The following is a 17,485-nucleotide window of genomic DNA, read 5'->3' on the forward strand; positions in this document are numbered from 1 at the left end:
GTTTTTCACCCAGAGAGTTGTGAATCCGTGGAATTCCCTGCCACGGAAGGCAGTGGAGGCCAATTCACTGGATGTTTTCAAGGGAGAGCTAGATTTAGCTCTTAAGGCTAACGGAATCAAGGATATATGGGGGGGAATAGCAGGAACGGGGTACTGATTTTGGATGATCACGTAGAATGGAGGTGCTGACTCGAAGGGCCGAATGGCCTACCCCTGCACCTATTTTCTCTGTTTCTACATACAGGCAGAGGGGGTGGGCTCTGCAGGAGGGGGTGGGGGTTGGCTGGCTGTGGGGTCTGGAGGGCCACTACTAATGGGCGTGACGTGACTATTTCAGACCTACACTGGCTCCATCCTGGTGGCCGTCAACCCGTACCAGCTGCTGCCCATCTACACGGCCGAGCAGATCCGTTACTACACCAACAGGAAGATCGGTGAGATGCCACCGCACATCTTTGCCATAGCCGATAACTGCTACTTCAACATGCAGCGGAACAACAGGGACCAGTGCTGTATTATAAGGTGAGACCGGCACTCGCCTTGTGTCTACGTGTATTTTTAATTCTCGTTTATTAAATAGTTCACAAAGTACTATGTGTAATGCCAATTTCTCCCTTTTCCAATGTCCGACTTTCAGTTGCCAAGACTACACAGGTAGGTCGGAGGGATCTTGCGCAGATTAACAGAACAGATCTTCCATTCGTCATAGAAACATAGAAACATAGAAATTAGGTGCAGGAGTAGAGGCCATTCGGCCCTTCGAGCCTGCACCGCCATTCAATGTGATCATGGCTGATCATCCAACTCAGTATCCCGTACCTGCCTTCTCTCCATACCCTCTGATCCCCTTAGCCACAAGGGCCACATCTAACTCCCTCTTAAATATAGCCAATGAACTGTGGCCTCAACTATCCTCTGTGGCAGAGAGTTCCAGAGATTCACCACTCTCTGTGTGAAAAAAGTTCTTCTCATCTCGGTTTTAAAGGATTTCCCCCTTATCCTTAAGCTGTGACCCCTTGTCCTGGACTTCCCCAACATCGGGAACAATCTTCCTGCATCTAGCCTGTCCAACCCCTTAAGAATTTTGTAAGTTTCTATAAGATCTGCAGTCGTGATTGATTCTTTATTGAAGTAGTTGTACAAACAAATAGATGAACGAACCAGATCCTCCTTATTCTCGTCCCAGTTATATCCGTGCCTGATCTGGTCTGGTCTGGTCACTCCCTGTGCAATATGATAGACAACAGGTGCAGGAGTAGGCCATTCGGCCCTTCAAACCAGCACCACCATTCAATGTGATCATGGCTGATCATCCCCAATCAGTACCCCGTTCCTGCCTTCTCCCCATATCCCCTGACTCCGCTATCTTTAAGAGCCCTATCTAACTCTCTCTTGAAAGCATCCAGAGAACCAGCCTCCACCGCCTTCTGAGGCAGAGAATTCCACAGACTCACAACTCTCTGTGTGAAAAAGTGTTTCCTTGTCTCCGTTCTAAATGGCTTACTCCTTATTCTAAAACTGTGGCCCCTGGTTCTGGACTCCCCCAACATCGGGAACATGTTTCCTGCCTCTAGCGTGCCCAAACCCTTAATAATCTTACAGCTTTCAATAAGATCCCCTCTCATCCTTCTAAACTCCAGAGTGTACAAGCCCTAAACTCTAATTCTAAACCCAGAGTATACATCTCATGGTCTGAGCTACAGGGTGAGGTTGAGTAGGCTGGGACTATTCCATGGAGGGAGCACAGGAGGATGAGGGGTGATCTTATAGAGGTGTACAAAATCTTGAGAGGAATATATCGGGTAGACGCACAGAGTCTCTTGACCAGAGTAGGGGAATCGTGGACCAGAGGACACGGGTTCAAGGTGAAGGGGAAAAGATTTAATAGGAATCTGAGGGGTAGCTTTTTCACACAAAGGATGGTGAGTGTATGGAACAAGCTGCCAAGGGAGGAAGTTGAGGCTGGGACTATCCCAACGTTTAAGAAACAGTTAGACAGGTACATGGATAGGACAGGTTCGGAGGGATGAGGGTCAAACGCAGGCAGGTGGGACTAGTGGAGATGGGGCATGTTGGCCGGTGTGGGCAAGTTGGGCCGAAGGGCCTTGTGATGGCAAATTACTGACTCTTCCAGTGTCCTCTTTTCCAGTTGCCATGACTACATAGTAACAGTAGGCTTGATCATACGCAGACCCAATAGAACAGATCTTCCACTCGTTGTTTCCTGTTTAATTGGTGGTTTATTGAAGTACCTGTAGTTGTCCAGACAAAGACAATACCAGGTTTTCCTCATTGTGTATGCAAGCTGTAGCTGGCTGCCCTGTCCGTGGTCTGGTGAGACCTCCCTCCTTGTGCCTGCCACTTCCTGGTCCCTATGCCCTTGTATATACACCACGCTGTGCCCCCAAGTGTCCAAAATAATACTGCAAGATATATCTGGACAAATAATATCATATGCCAACAGTAGAGATAGGGCTCTCAAAGATAGCGGAGTCAGGGGATATGGGGAGAAGGCAGGAACGGGGTACTGATTGGGGATGATCAGCCACGATCACATTGAATGGCGGTGCTGGCTCGAAGGGCCAAATGGCCTACTCCTGCACGTATTGTCTATTGTAGCTAGCCCAAACATAAATGAATGAATTAATAAGTTTATTGGCCAAGTATTCACATACAAGGAATTTGCCTTGGTGCTCCGCCCGCAAGGGACCCAGCTGCCTCAAAAAGGCTGGCAGTATCATCAAAGACCCACACCATCCTGGCCACACACTCATCTCCCTGCTACCTTAAGGTAGAAGGTACAGGAGCCTGAAGACTGCAACAACCAGGTTCAGGAATAGCTACTTCCCCACAGCCATCAGGCTATTAAACCTGGCTCGGACAAAACTCTGATTATTAATAGCCCATTATCTGTATTTGCACTGTATCAGTTTATTTATTCATGTGTGTATATATTTATATAATGGTATATGGACACACTGATCTGTTCTGTAGTAAATGCCTACTATGTTCTGTTGTGGTGAAGCAAAGCAAGAATTTCATTGTCCTATCAGGGACACATGACAATAAACTCACTTGACTTGACTTGACTTAAAGGGCCAACATAAATGGTTGCTACCGTCCTGTTTACATGCTGTATCACTGTGTCTCTATTTTGTTTTGGTGTCTATTAGTGGAGAGTCTGGAGCTGGTAAAACGGAGAGTACAAAGCTAATACTACAGTTCCTGGCAGCGATCAGTGGGCAACACTCCTGGATTGAGCAGCAGGTTCTTGAGGCCAATCCCATTCTAGAAGGTATGTCAAGAGGATTTATTTGTCACGTGTGTAACTGCACAGTGCGTAGGTTACACGTGCGGGCGCCACCATGTTTTCCCGCCATTATCCAAAGTCCGGGCGACCCGCGCGCTCGATGTACTGGGCCGTTCCCGCCAACCAAGGTCCCTCTCCTCTCCTCGCCCGGCCATATTTGTGTCCCGGGGGGCACCTCCTGCAGTATTACCCCGGTTCAACCTCCCAACGCCCCTTGCCGCGCATGTCCGACGTCTCCAACTCACTCCCGGTTTCGCCGAGCGACCAACGAGACATCGTGCGGGTTCCCGGTCCCGCCAGAGTAGACTAGATGGGCCGAATGGCCTTATTCTGCTCCTACCATAAGATCATAAGTGATAGGAGGAGAATTAGGCCCTTCGGCCCATCTAGTCTACTCTACTACTTGAATAATCATGGCTGATCTATCCCTCCCTTCTAACCTCATTCTCCTGCCTTCTCCCCAAAACCCCTGACACCTGGACTAATCAAGAATCTATCTATCTCTGACTTAAAAATATCCACTGACTTGTGGCCCACATGGCCTCTCTGGCAATGAATTCCACAGATTCACCACCCTCTGACTAAAGAAATTCTTCCTCATCTCCTTCCTAAATGAACGTCCTTTAATTCTGAGGCTGTGACCTCTAGTCCTAGACTCTCCCACTGATGTAAACATCCTCTCCACATCCACTCTATCCGGGACTTTCACTATTCGGTAAGTTTCAATGAGGTCTCCCCTCATTCTTGTAATCTCCAGTGAGTACAGGCCCAGTGCTGTCAAACACTCATCATATGTTAACCCACTCATTCCTGGGATATAATTCGTGTAAACCTCCTCTGGACCGTCTCCAGAGGCAGCACATCCTTCCTCTGATATGGTGCCAAATATTATTTGCAACACTCCAAATTATCACATGAACTTATCACTTATGGTTGACGTTTAGTTTGGTCCAAACTGCTGCGTTGTGCCCACGGCCACTCTGCACGTGTTATTTCTGCCGCAGCTTTTGGGAACGCTAAAACCATAAGGAACGATAACTCCAGTCGGTTCGGGAAATACATTGACATCCATTTCAACAAGCGTGGAGCCATTGAAGGAGCCAAGATTGAGCAGTATCTCCTGGAGAAGTCTCGTGTTTGTCGCCAGGTAACCATGTGTGGGGGATCGAGTGGGGAGGGGTACCGTAGACATGGCAGCACGGTGACGCAGCGGTAGAGTTGCTGCCTCACAGCGCCAGAGACCCGGGTTCGATTCTGACTACGGGTGCTGTCTTTATGGAGTTTGTGCGTTCACCCCGTGACCTGCGTCTGTTTTCTCCAAGGTCTTCGGTTTCCTCCCACACTCTAAAGACGCGCAGGTTTGTAGGTTAATTGGCTTGGTAGAAATGTAAATAGTGTGCGGGGATCGCTGGTCGGCACTGACTTGATGGGCCGAAGGGCCTGTTTCCATGCTGAATCTCTAAACTAAACTAAATTTTGTTGGTGGAACAGTCTCAACAAATTCAACGGCATAAAGATATTGCTTGGTTTTGGAAGGTAGACAAAAGTGCTGGAGAACCTCAGCGGGTGAGGCAGCATCTATGGAGCGAAGGAAATAGGCAACGTTTCGGGCTGAAACCCTTCTTCAGACTGATGTGGGGGGGGGGGGGGGGAGAGAAGAAAGGAAGAGGAGGAGCCAGAGGGCTGAGGGAGAGCTGAGAAGGGGAGGAAACAGAAAGGACTGCCTGAAATTGGAGAAGTCAATGTTCATACCGCTGGGGTGTAAACTACCCAAGCGGAATATGAGGTGTTGCTCCTCCAATTTGCGGTGGGCCTCACTCTGGCCATGGAGGAGGCCCAGGACAGAAAGGTCGGATTCGGAATGGGAGGGGGAGTTGAAGTGCTGAGCCACCGGGAGATCAGGTTGGTTATTGCGGACCGAGCGGAGGTATTGGGCGAAACGATCGCCAAGCCTACGCTTGGTCTCATCAATGTAGATCATCTGACATCTAGAGCAGCGGATGCAATAGATGAGGTTGGAGGAGGTTTGGCCTGGGTTTAGCCTGGTTTTGGAAATGAGGGATTGAGTTAATCTATTAATGTAGGCTGAAAAGGTTTGGAGTATTGTATGACACTTCAGAAAGTCTAGGTAGAGGGCTAATTCTGCCTGAGGTTTACCAGCTATGTTCATGTAGACACTGTTGGTCCAATAAATCAAGGGGTGGTGGGTCGAGGTCTGTAGCGTTTTTACGTACAGTACCAAACCTTAGGTGGATTTGGATGATGAGTGGAAATTATTTTGAACTGAGAGTGAAATTCTGGAACGAGTTACCAACCCGCACGGGAAAGGTAGATGCAATTTGTTGAATTATTTTAGTTTGGATTCAGTTGTTTAGTTTGGAGGTAAAGCACGGAAACAGGCCCTTCAGCCCACCGAGTCCGCACCGACCAGCCATCCCCACACACCAACAGTATCCTGCACTAGGGACAATGTTTACATGTATACCAATTAACCTACAAACATGCACGTCTTTCGAGTGTGGGAGGAAACCGGAGCTCCCCGAGAAAACCCACGCAGGTCACGGGGAGAACGTACGAATTCCATAAAGACAAGTATCTGTAGCTTGGATCGAACCCGGCTCCCTTGTGTTGTAAGGAAGCAAATCTACCACTGTGCCACATTTTTGGATGAAAGCTGTATGAAGTCATTATACTTTATTAATTATACAGACAGAGACTTCTGTAAGGCTCAGTGTGGTAGATTAAACTACGTAGCACCACATGGCATGGTGGAGAACCAGTAAGGATCATGCATTGGGTCATATTCTGAGACCAGAGACATATCCTGCCGGTGAATGAACCGGTGGCGTTGCAGCAGGTCTTCACGATGACCCAGTGACGTGTTGTGGACAGAAGATAGAAATGCTCGTTTAAACGATGGACATATAACAACAGAACGTGAACAGTTCTGGGATCAGGAGTTTGTTTCTACACCAGTGGCAAAACAAAAAACAAAAACCAAGGAGGCGTCTGTTCGAATCCCACTTCTGACACCATGTGTGAAGTGTGAGTAACACATAGTCATTAAACTTCATAAAAAGTACTTTATTCAGAATACAGACAGAGACCATAACATCGACTGTAAGGGCCAGTATCGTAGATTAAACGGAGTCTTAGCTACTGCGTACCACCAGATGGCATGGTGAAGATCTGGTATGGATCATGGATCGGGTCGGCAATAACAAGACCAGACATGGATCACAATCAGCAATAGTGATTGATCTACAAAAGCTTTCTTCCAAAAACCCCAAAAGGTCCATTTTTTGGGAGGGGTGGGTGTGGAGCATTTGTGTGTCGCTGGTAAGGCCTGTCTCTAGTTGCCCTTGAAAGTGGGGGTTCACCCCACCATGAACTTGTGTGGCCCGTTTGGTGAAGGGACCAGTCCTTTTTGTGGAGAAAGGTCCCGACTCAAAACATCGCATATCCATGTTCTCCAGTGATGTTGCCTGACCTGCTGAGTTAAGGGCCGGTCCCACTTACGTGTCCTTGGCACGCAAATTACACGCCCCCGTCATCGCGTTGAGGCGCACGGGCATCGTATGGTCACGGCTCCCACTGAGAAGCGCGGAGGGGGTATGTAGTTGTGCGCGGGTATCGCGCGGAGCTCTGAAATGTTTGTAGCAAACAAAAATCTTTGCACGCCAACGGCCTGTTGCTTAACTGACGGCCAAAGTGGGACAGGCCCAAGACCCTGGCGCGATGCAACGTCTCACGATCGCCAAGCTCGGCCTGGGGCTCACGGCCATTGCAGTCCGGATCCGCCCCCACTTCTACTCCCAGTGCGGGACCAAGAAAATTGACGACAGACACAAAATGCAGGCGTAACTCAGCGGGACCGGCAGCATCTCTGGAGAGAAGCAATGGGTGACGTTTCGGGTCAAGACCCTTCTTTCAGACAGAAGAAACGTCACCCATTGCTTCTCTCCAGAGATGCTGCCGGTCCCGCTGAGTTACTCCAGCTTTTTGTGTCTATCTTCAAATGACGTCACAAGCTCCAGGCGGCTGTGCGGGCGCATGAGATCGCGTGCGACCTTCACGGGACCGTAGCGCCTCAACACGACCACGAGGTCGCGTAATTAGCGTGCCAAGTACACGTAAGTGGGACGGGGCTTTACTTTCTGTCTCTTTTAGTAAAGGGACCGGTTCTGAGGTCAGTATTGAGCCAGTCTATTGACGAAGGGCCCCTACCTGATACATTGCCAATCCATGTCCTCCAGAGGGGGAGGCACGGTGGCGCAGTGGTAGAGTTGCTGCCTTACAGCGTCGGAGACCCAGGTTCAATCCTGACTAGGGGTGCTCTCTGTACGCAGTTTGGACTCGATGGGCCGAAGGGCCTGTTTCCACGCTGTGTCTCTAAACTGAACTAGACTAGTCCCAACCATGAATCTTCGCCTGTCCGTGTCCTCCAGAAATGCTGCCTGACCCACTGAATTTTGTAAATTTTGTGAATTTTCAAACACTTTGTGTTCGACTCGTTGCCATTTTGGTTTGACTTTCGATTCTGTTTTGCTCCTCGCCAGGCCAACGGGGAGAGGAACTACCATATTTTCTACTGCATGCTGATGGGGATGAGCCCAGAGCAGAAGAAGAAGCTCGGACTGGGGAAACCCACGGACTACACCTACTTGACCATGGTGAGAAGATCACCTTCTCATGATGAGCGTTTGACGGCACTGGGCCTGTACTCGCTGGAGTGTACAAGAGTGAGGGGGGACCTCAGTGAAACCTACTAAATAGTTAAAGGCTTGGATAGATTGGATGTGGAGAAGATGTTTCCACAAGTTCAACAACTAAGTTACAGAGATAGGTTGAATAAGTTAGGTCTTTATTCTCTGGAGCGCAGAAGGTTAAGGGGGGACTTGATAGAGGTCTTTAAAATGATGAGAGGGATAGACAGAGTTGATGTGGACAAGCTTTTCCCTTTGAGAATAGGGAAGATTCAAACAAGAGGACGACTTCAGAATTAAGGGACAGAAGTTTAGGGGTAACATGAGGGGGAACCTCTTTACTCAGAGAGTGGTAGCGGTGTGGAATGAGCTTCCAGTGGAAGTGGTGGAGGCAGGTTCATTGGTATCATTTAAAAATAAATTGGATAGGCATATGGATGAGAAGGGAATGGAGGGTTATGGTATGAGTGCAGGCAGGTGGGACTAAGGGAAAAAAAGTTGTTCGGCACGGACTTGTAGGGCCGAGATGGCCTGTTTCCGTGCTGTAATTGTTGTATGGTTATATGGTTTGTATGGTAAGTGGGTGAGTCTAGGACTAGAGGTCTTAATCTCAGAATTAAATGACGTTCTTTTTGGAAGGAGAGGAGAAATTTCATTAGTCAGAGGGTGGTGAATTTGTGGAATTCTTTGCCATAGACGGCTGTGGAGGCCAAGTCAGTGGATATATTTAAGGCAGAGATAGATAGAATCTTGATTAGTGTCATAGAAACATAGAAAATAGGTGCAGGAGTAGGCCATTCGGCCCTTCGAGCCTGCACCGCCATTCAATATGATCATGGCTGATCATCCAACTCAGTATCCCGTACCTGCCTTCTCTCCATACCCCCTGATCCCCTTAGCCACAAGGGCCACATCTAACTCCCTCTTAAATATAGTCAATGAACTGTGGCCTCAACTACCTTCTGTGGCAGAGAGTTCCAGAGATTCACCACTCTCTGTGTGAAAAATGTCGGAGGATATGGGGAGAAGGCAGGAACGGGGTACTGATTGGGGATGATCAGCCATGATCACATTGAATGGCGGTGCTGGCTCGAAGGGCCGAATGGCCTACTCCTGCACCTATTGTGTATTGTATATTGAGAGTTACAAAGTACTGGAGTAACTCGGAGAATGGGGTTGAGAGGGGGAGATAGATGTGCCGTGACTGAATGGCGGAGTAGACTTGATGGGCCGAATGGCCTAAATCTACTATCACATGATCTTATGATTATGTTATGATTATGATCTTCTGGCAGGTCAGGCAGCATCTCTGGGATAAGTGACATTACGTACCCGGACTCTTCTCCATGTCTTTTATCCACATTGTCCAGAGACACTGCCTGAGTTACTCCAGCACGTTGTATCTCTCTTTGGTCTCGACCAGCATCTGTCGTTCTTTGTTTCTGTATCAAAATAGTGTGAACAGCTGGTCTGCATGGATTGGGTGGACTGGAGATCCTGTTTCCATGCTGTATCTGTAATAGAATATAACTCTGGGCTCGAGATACTAGTACGTTACTACCTACGTCTTTGCATCTGCCCACCTGGTTCTTAACCCATTGCTAACATGCTCGGTGTATTAACTCGCTTCAGATTACATACCAGCCTGATTTGATGCCCTTGTGCATTAATCTTAGACTCCATCGCCACCTCTTTAGATCTCATTAAAACCTACTGAATAATGAAAGGCCTAGATAGAATGAATAATGAATGAATGAATGAATGAATGAATGAATGACTAAGTTTAGTGGCCAAGTATTCACATACAAGGAATTTGCCTTGGTGCTCCGCCCGCAAGTGACAACATGACATACAGTGACAGTTACGAATGACTCAGAAAACATTAAACATTAATAATAAAACATTATCGATTAAACATGTGAATTAAACAAAATACCAGATCAAAGGGAGGCTACAGATTTTTGGCTGTTGAGTAGAGCAACTGTTCGTGGATAAAAACTGTTTTTATGTCTGGCTGTGGCAGCGTTGACAGTCCGGAGTCGCCTTCCAGAGGGAAGTGATTCAAAGAGTTTGTGGCCAGGGTGAGAGGGGTCAGAGATGATCTTGCCCGCTCACTTCCTGGTCCTTGCAGTGTACAGTTCATCAATGGAGGGAAGGTTGCAGCCAATAACCTTCTATGCTGATCAGACGATTCGCTGCAGCCTCCAGGTGTCGTGCTTGGTGGCTGAGCTAAAGGATATGGAAAGGATGTTTCCACTAGTGGAAGAGCCTAGGACTAGAACGTGCAGTCTCAGAATAAAATGAGGTGCTTTAGAATGATGAGGGTGGTGAATCTGTGGAATTCATTGCCACAGATGGCTGGGGAGGCCAAGTCATCGGGTATTTTTAAAGCCGAGATCAATAGGTTCTTGATTAGTAAGGGCATCGTAGGTTACAGATTCAGATTCAGATTCAGATCAGATTCAACTTTAATTGTCATTGTCAGTGTACAGTACAGAGACAACGAAATGCAGTTAGCATCTCCCTGGAAGAGCGACATAGAATATGATTTCAATAAATAAATGTATTTACATTTACATGCATACAGTCATAGTGTTTTTCCTGTGGGAGGAGTGTCCGGGGGGGGGGGTGATTGGCAGTCACCGAGGTACGTTGTTGAGTAGAGTGACAGCCGCCAGGAAGAAGCTGTTCCTCGACCTGCTGGTTCGGCAACGGAGAGACCTGTAGCGCCTCCCGGATGGTAGGAGGGTAAACAGTCCATGGTTGGGGTGAGAGCAGTCCTTGGCGATGCTGAGCACCCTCCGCAGACAGCGCTTGCTTTGGACAGACTCAATGGAGGGGAGCGTGGAACCGGTGATGCGTTGGGCAATTTTCACCACCCTCTGCAGTGCCTTCCGGTCGGAGACAGAGCAGTTGCCATACCATACTGTGATGCAGTTGGTAAGGATGCTCTCGATGGTGCAGCGGTAGAAGTTCACCAGGATCTGAGGAGACAGATGGATCTTCTTCAGTCTCCTCAGGAAGAAGAGACGCTGATGAGCCTTCTTGATCAGAGTTGAGGTATTGTGGGTCCAAGAGAGGTCATCGGAGATGTTGACCCCCAGGAACCTGAAGCTGGAAACACGTTCCATCTCCGTCCCGTTAATGTGGATGGGGGTGTGCGTGCCGCCTCTGGACTTCCTGAAGTCTACAATGAGCTCCTTGGTCTTCTTGGAGTTAAGGGCCAGGTTGTTGTCAGCGCACCATGCTGCTAAGTGCTGGACCTCCTCCCTGTAGGCCAGCTCATCGTTGTTGCTGATGAGGCCAATCACCGTTGTATCATCTGCATACTTGATGATGGTGTTAGTACCATGTACAGGTGTGCAGTCATAGGTGAAGAGGGAGTAGAGGAGGGGGCTCAGCACACAGCCCTGAGGAACGCCGGTGTTCAGGGTGAGGGTTGAAGAGGTGTGCTTGTCTAACCTCACAGACTGGGGTCTGTTGGTTAGAAAGTCCAGTATCCAGTTGCAGAGGGAGGGGTCGATGCCCAGGTTACCGAGTTTGGTGATCAGTTTTGATGGTATAATGGTGTTGAATGCTGAGCTGTAATCGATGAACAGCATTCTTACGTAAGTGTCTCTGTTGTCGAGGAGGGGGAGGGCGGAGTGAAGTGCCGTTGAGATGGCATCCTCCGTACTCCTGTTCTTGCGGTAGGCAAACTGATAGGGATCCAGTGTGGGGGGTAGGCAGCTTTTGAGGTGTGCCAGGACCAGCCTCTCGAAGCACTTGGTGATGATGGGGGTAAGTGCAACTGGGCGGAAGTCGTTGAGGCTTGCCGCAGTGGAGTGTTTTGACACTGGCACGATGGAGGTTGCTTTAAGGCAAGTGGGGACAACTGCTTGGGCAAGTGACAGGTTGAAGATGTCAGTCCAGACGTCTGTCAGCTGCGCAGCACAGGCCCTGAGCACGCGCCCGGGGATGCCGTCAGGGCCAGCAGCCTTACGTGCATTAGTCCTACTCAGTGCCACGTACACGTCGTAGGGGGTGAGTGTGAGGGGTTGGTGATTGGCAGGTAGCACAGCCTTGATGGCTGTCTCTAGATTGTCCCTGTCGAAGCGGCCATAGAAGTGATTAAGCTCCTCAAGGAAGGAGGCGTCACTGGATGTGGGGGTGATGTTGGAGGGTCTGTAGTCCGTGATGGCCTGGATGCCTTGCCACATGCGTCGGGGGTCGGAGTTGTTGTTGAAGTGCTCCTCAATCCTGAGCTTATGGCAGTGCTTGGCCTTCCTGATGCCCCTCTTCAGGTTAGCCCTGGATGAACTGTAGGCTCGAGCATCGCCTGACCTGAAAGCGGTGTCCCGTGCTTTCAGCAGTAGCCTGACCTCGCTGTTCATCCATGGCTTCTGATTCGGGTATATGGTCACCTGTTTGAGGGAGGTGACACTGTTGATGGTGGAGTTTATAAAGTCCAGAACAGAGGATGTGTAGGAATCAATGTCCGTGTGAGAGTCAAGGGTGGCCTGGGCTGCAAACGCCTTCCAGTCAGTGTTTCCAAAACACTGCTGAAGTGTGAAGTCCGCTTCCTCTGACCAGACTTTAACTGTCCTCACAGTTGGGGAGAAGGCAGGGGAGTGAGATTGAGAGGGAAAGATATTGAATGGCGGAATAGATTTGATTGTCAAATTGCATAATTCAGCTCCAATGTCTTATGGTCTTATAATCTTTAGTTCCCTTTGTAGCTGGTGTTTAAGAAATACTTAGACGGGTACATGGATAGGACAGGTTTAGAGGGATATGGGCCAAACACAACAGTGGTGTGACTAGTGTAGATGGGACATGTTGGCCAGCGTGGGCAAGTTGGGCCGAAGGGCCTGTTTCCACACTGTATGACTCTAATGGGGTTTGAGAGAGGGAAAATAGATCATCCATGACTGAATGGCAGAGTAGATTCGATGGGCCGGATGGCCTAATTCTGTGCCTATGACTTGCGGGTCTTTATGAGCTTGAGTTTGTCTGCAACTTACGTGACCTCTGAGATGTGTGTTCCAGGGAAAGTGCACCTTCTGCGATGGCCGGGATGACAGCAAGGAGTACGCCAACATTCGCTCCGCCATGAAGGTCCTCATGTTCACCGACACGGAAAACGGGGAGATCAGCAAGCTGATGGCTGCCATCCTGCACATGGGCAACCTCTCGTATGAACGTAAGTCTGCACATTCCCCTTGAGTCTCATTGTCGGCAACTCATTTTCATCTAGCCCACAGCTAACTTTTTTCACTGGAGTTTAGAAGGATGAGGGGGATCTTATAGAAACATTTCAAATTATAAAAGGACTGGGCAAGCTAGATGCAGGAAAAATGTTCCCAATGTTGGGCGAGTCCAGAACCAGGGGCCACAGTCTTAGAATAAAGGGGAGGTCATTTAAGACTGAGGTGAGAAAAAACTTTTTCGCCCAGAGAGTTGTGAATTTATGGAATTCCCTGCCACAGAGGGCAGTGGAGGCCAAGTCACTGGATGGATTTAAGAGAGAGTTAGATAGAGCTAGTGGGATCAAGGGATATGGGGAGAAGGCAGGCACGGGTTATTGATTGGGGACGATCAGCCATGATCACAATGAATGGTGGTGCTGGCTCGAAGGGCCGAATGGCCTCCTCCTGCACCTATTTTCTATGTTTTTTATATATCTTTCATTCATTTGTTCTATATCTAAATCACCGTCTATATCTCTTGCTTCTCTGTCTGAACAAGTCTCGGCCTGAAACGTCACCTATTCCTCTCTCCAGGGATGCTGCCTGACCCGCTTAGTTACTCCAGCATTCTGTGTCTAGTTTTGTTTGGAGATACAGGGTCCCTTCCAGCAGTTCCGTGACGACCAGCAATCCCGGCACACTTGCACTATCCTACACACACTAGGGACAATTTTACATATATAACCCAGCCCATTAACCTACAAACCTGTACGTCTTTGGAGTACGGGAGGAAATTGAAGATCTGGGAGGAAACCCCAAGCAGGTCACTGGGAGATCCGACACACAAGCACCCACAGTCAGGATCCTACGCTGTAAGGCAGTACAGCTGCACCACCCTGCAGCCCCCAAACATGTCCCCTTCATTTCATGATGGGGCGAGCTTGGGACAGAGGTGGCGATCACCAACCTGTGGCTGTTTGAATAGTCCACGTCTAGAAGGCCTCGCACCAAGGTTTGGTTGCTGGAATGAACACAGACGGGTGTCCATGGTTAGTATGGACTTGTTGGGCCGAATGGCCAGTTACTGTGTAGTATGACCCTGACTCTATAAATATGGTCTGAGAAGAGTTAACTGGCATGAGAGATGGTTTATTAGACAATAGACAATAGGTGCAGGAGTAGGCCATTCGGCCCTTCGAGCCATTCAATATGATCATGGCTGATCATCCCCAATCAGTACCCCGTTCCTGCCTTCTCCCCATATCCCCTGACTCCGCATTATTTAAGAGCTCTATCTATCTCTCTCTTGAAAGCATCCAGAGAACCTGCCTCCACCGCCCTCTGAGGCAGAGAATTCCACACTCACAACTCTCTGAGAAAAAGTGTTTCCTCGTCTCTGTTCTAAATGGCTTACCCCTTATTCTTAAACTGTGGCCCCTGGTTCTGGACTCCCCCAACATCGGGAACATGTTTCCTGCCTCTAGCGTGTCCAAGCCCTTAACAATCTTATATGTTTCAATAAGAATCCCTCTCATCCTTCTAAACTCCAGAGTATACAAGCCCAGCCGCTCCATTCTCTCAGCAGTAGTTGGGTGGTCCATAAGTCCATAGCTTTTGTCGGCGCTGGGCCTGTACTCGCTGGAGTTTAGAAGGATGAGGAGGGATCTTGTTGTAACTCACCGGACAGTGAAAGGCCTTGAAAGAGTGGATGTGGAGAGGATGTTTCCACTAGTGGGAGAGTCTATGACCAGAGGGCACAGCCTCAGAATATAAGGACATGCCTTTAGAAAGGAGATGAGGAGGATGTTTAACCAATGGGCTGTTTCCATGGTGTATGACCATAACTCTTACGAATCAGGATTGAGAAGGCCTGACTGACTTGAGATGGTGTCTTGGAGAAGCTAGGTATTGGATAAATGGTCCTTGGTCAGTTAGGACTGAGATGAAGGATAAGTCGTGTGTATGGAGCAATCCTCTGTCTGGGTGGGACATTGAGCTTGAGTTGCATATTATCAAGGTGGTTAGTGTGGGGGGAACGTGAGTTGATGTGTTTTGGTAGATGAGATGTCCTGACCAGCAATGTCGCCCATTCCTTCTCTCCAGAGATGCTGCCTGACCCGCTGAGTTACTCCAGCACTTTGTGTCCATCTTTGATATGAACCAGCACCTGCAGTTCCATGTTTCTACATTTTATCCGGGATTGGAGGGTATGGTTTCATACAACATAGCACGGGAACAGGCCCTTCGACCCACTACGTTCCTGCCGGAAATGATGTGGAGAGGATGTTTCCACGAGTGGGAGAATCTTGGACTAGAGGTCACAGCCTCAGAATGAAAGGACGTTCTGTTAGGAAGGAGATGAGGAGAAATTTATTTCGTCAGAGGGTGGTGAATCTGCGGAATTCTTTGCCACCGACGGCTGTGGAGGCCACGTCAGTGGATATATTTAAGGCAGAGATAGATAGATTCTTGATTAGTGCGGGTGTCAGAGGTGATGGGGAGAAGGCAGGAGAATGGGGTTAGGAGGGAGAGATAGATCAGCCATGATTGAATGGCAGTGTAGACTTGATGGGCCGAATGGCCTAATTCTGCTCCTATTGTTTATGACCTTATGATTTAAGTTAAACTGATCATCTCTGCCTGAACGTGATCAATTCCCCTCCATTCCCTGCATATCCATGTGCCTATAGAGTCAAAGTGATTCAGTGTGGAAAATGGCACCTCGGCCCAACTTGCCCACAGTCCCAGTTACTCTAGCCCCACTTGCCTGCGGTTGTTCCATATCCCTCCAAATGTGTCCAATCCAAGTACCTGTCTAACTGTTTCTCAAATGAAGTCCCAGCCTCAACTACCTCCCCTAGCAGTTTGCTCCATACACCCACCCCCCTTGGCGTGAAAAAGTTACCCCTCGGATTCCTATTAAATCTTTTCCCCTTCAACTTGCACCCATGTCCTCTGGTCCTCGATTCCCCTACTCTGGGCTAGAGAATCTGTGCATCTACCCGATCTATTCCTCTCATGATTTTATACACCTCTATAAAATCACCCCTCATCATCCTGCGCTCCATGGAATAGAGACCCAGCCTACTCAACATCTTCCTATTAGCTCACACCCTCCAGTCCTGGCAACATCCTTGTTAGCCTTTTCTGAACCCTTTCAAGCTTGACAATATCTTTCTTATAACATGGTGCCCAGAATATGAAGATAGAGGATCTAAAATCCTCTGAAATGCCCGTCTTGTTTGACTTTGCCAACACTCTAGGCAGATGTTTCATTATAGATGAGATAAAGTTTGTCTTGATAAAGTCTGAAGAAGGGTCTCGACCCGAAACGTCGCCCATTCCTTCTCTCCAGAGATGCGGCCTCATTCGCTGAGTTGCTCCAGCATTTTGTGTCTAACTAACGTTTGTCTTTTCTTTGGTCTTCAGCTCGAATGTACGACAACTTGGACTCATGTGAGGTGGTGTACTCTGGTCAGCTCTTGACTGCTGCCACTCTACTCGAGGTGAATATGTGGTCAATGTGTGGTCCGTGTCCATCCGTGTGGGCGCATCCATGTCCGTGCGTGTGCGTCCGTGTCACCGTGCGTGCGTGTACGATTCGCGACCCTTATCCATGTTCTCCAGAGATGCTGAACGGTTTGAAAGTGCTTTAATTGCAAATAGTCCAGTAAAGTTGTGCCGGACGTAAGCACAATGCCCGATTAGCAAAGAGTACAGAAATAGAAACATAGTAATTAGGTGCAGGAGTAGGCCATTCGGCCCTTCGAGCCTGCACCGCCATTCAATATGATCATGGCTGATCATCCAACTCAGTATCCCGTACCTGCCTTCTCTCCATACCCTCTGATCCCCTTAGCCACAAGGGCCACATCTAACTCCCTCTTAAATAATCCACTGGTTCTGCATGCAAGAGGAGCCAGGTTCCTTTGGGCACCATTTTCCAAGCCCAGTCCCTGCTCTGGGTCTCATGGAGGGATGCCTGATCCAGGCGAGTTCCAGGCTGCTGCAGGGCCTCCAGCGGTTGCCTTCCCTTTGTTAAACTGAGTTATTTTGTCAGTCCAATTCAAGAAAACTCTTGTTGCTGTTGAAATTGATTCTTTATTCTGACAGTGCTGGATAATTCTTTAAACCTTCCAATACAGAGCTGGAGACTCTAAAGAGCTACTGAGTTTGGTACAAACGTAACGCATTATATAGGTATTAGACAATTATGGTACAGAAAGTGTTGCAAACTATTAATCAATCATTATGGTTTACCATACATTAGCTCAATTGCATTAACCAATCAACTTAGGTCT

The 17,485-nt window shown here is 48.5% G+C and overlaps 1 protein-coding gene across 1 annotated transcript; it reads left to right on the forward strand.

Annotated features, from left to right (window-relative positions):
- Positions 1-337: 337 nt before the first annotated feature.
- Positions 338-13,641, forward strand: LOC129693419 (unconventional myosin-VIIa-like; the record flags this gene model as incomplete). The annotated part of the gene is made up of 5 exons (XM_055630247.1): positions 338-522; positions 3,174-3,295; positions 4,315-4,457; positions 7,870-7,983; positions 13,045-13,641. Coding segments are annotated over 5 exons (741 nt in total), but the record flags the coding sequence as incomplete, so codon positions are not given.
- Between the last annotated feature and the right edge of the window lie 3,844 nt (positions 13,642-17,485).

This window comes from Leucoraja erinacea, unplaced genomic scaffold (genome assembly GCF_028641065.1).
Source record: "Leucoraja erinacea ecotype New England unplaced genomic scaffold, Leri_hhj_1 Leri_288S, whole genome shotgun sequence".
Lineage (NCBI taxonomy): Eukaryota > Metazoa > Chordata > Chondrichthyes > Rajiformes > Rajidae > Leucoraja > Leucoraja erinaceus.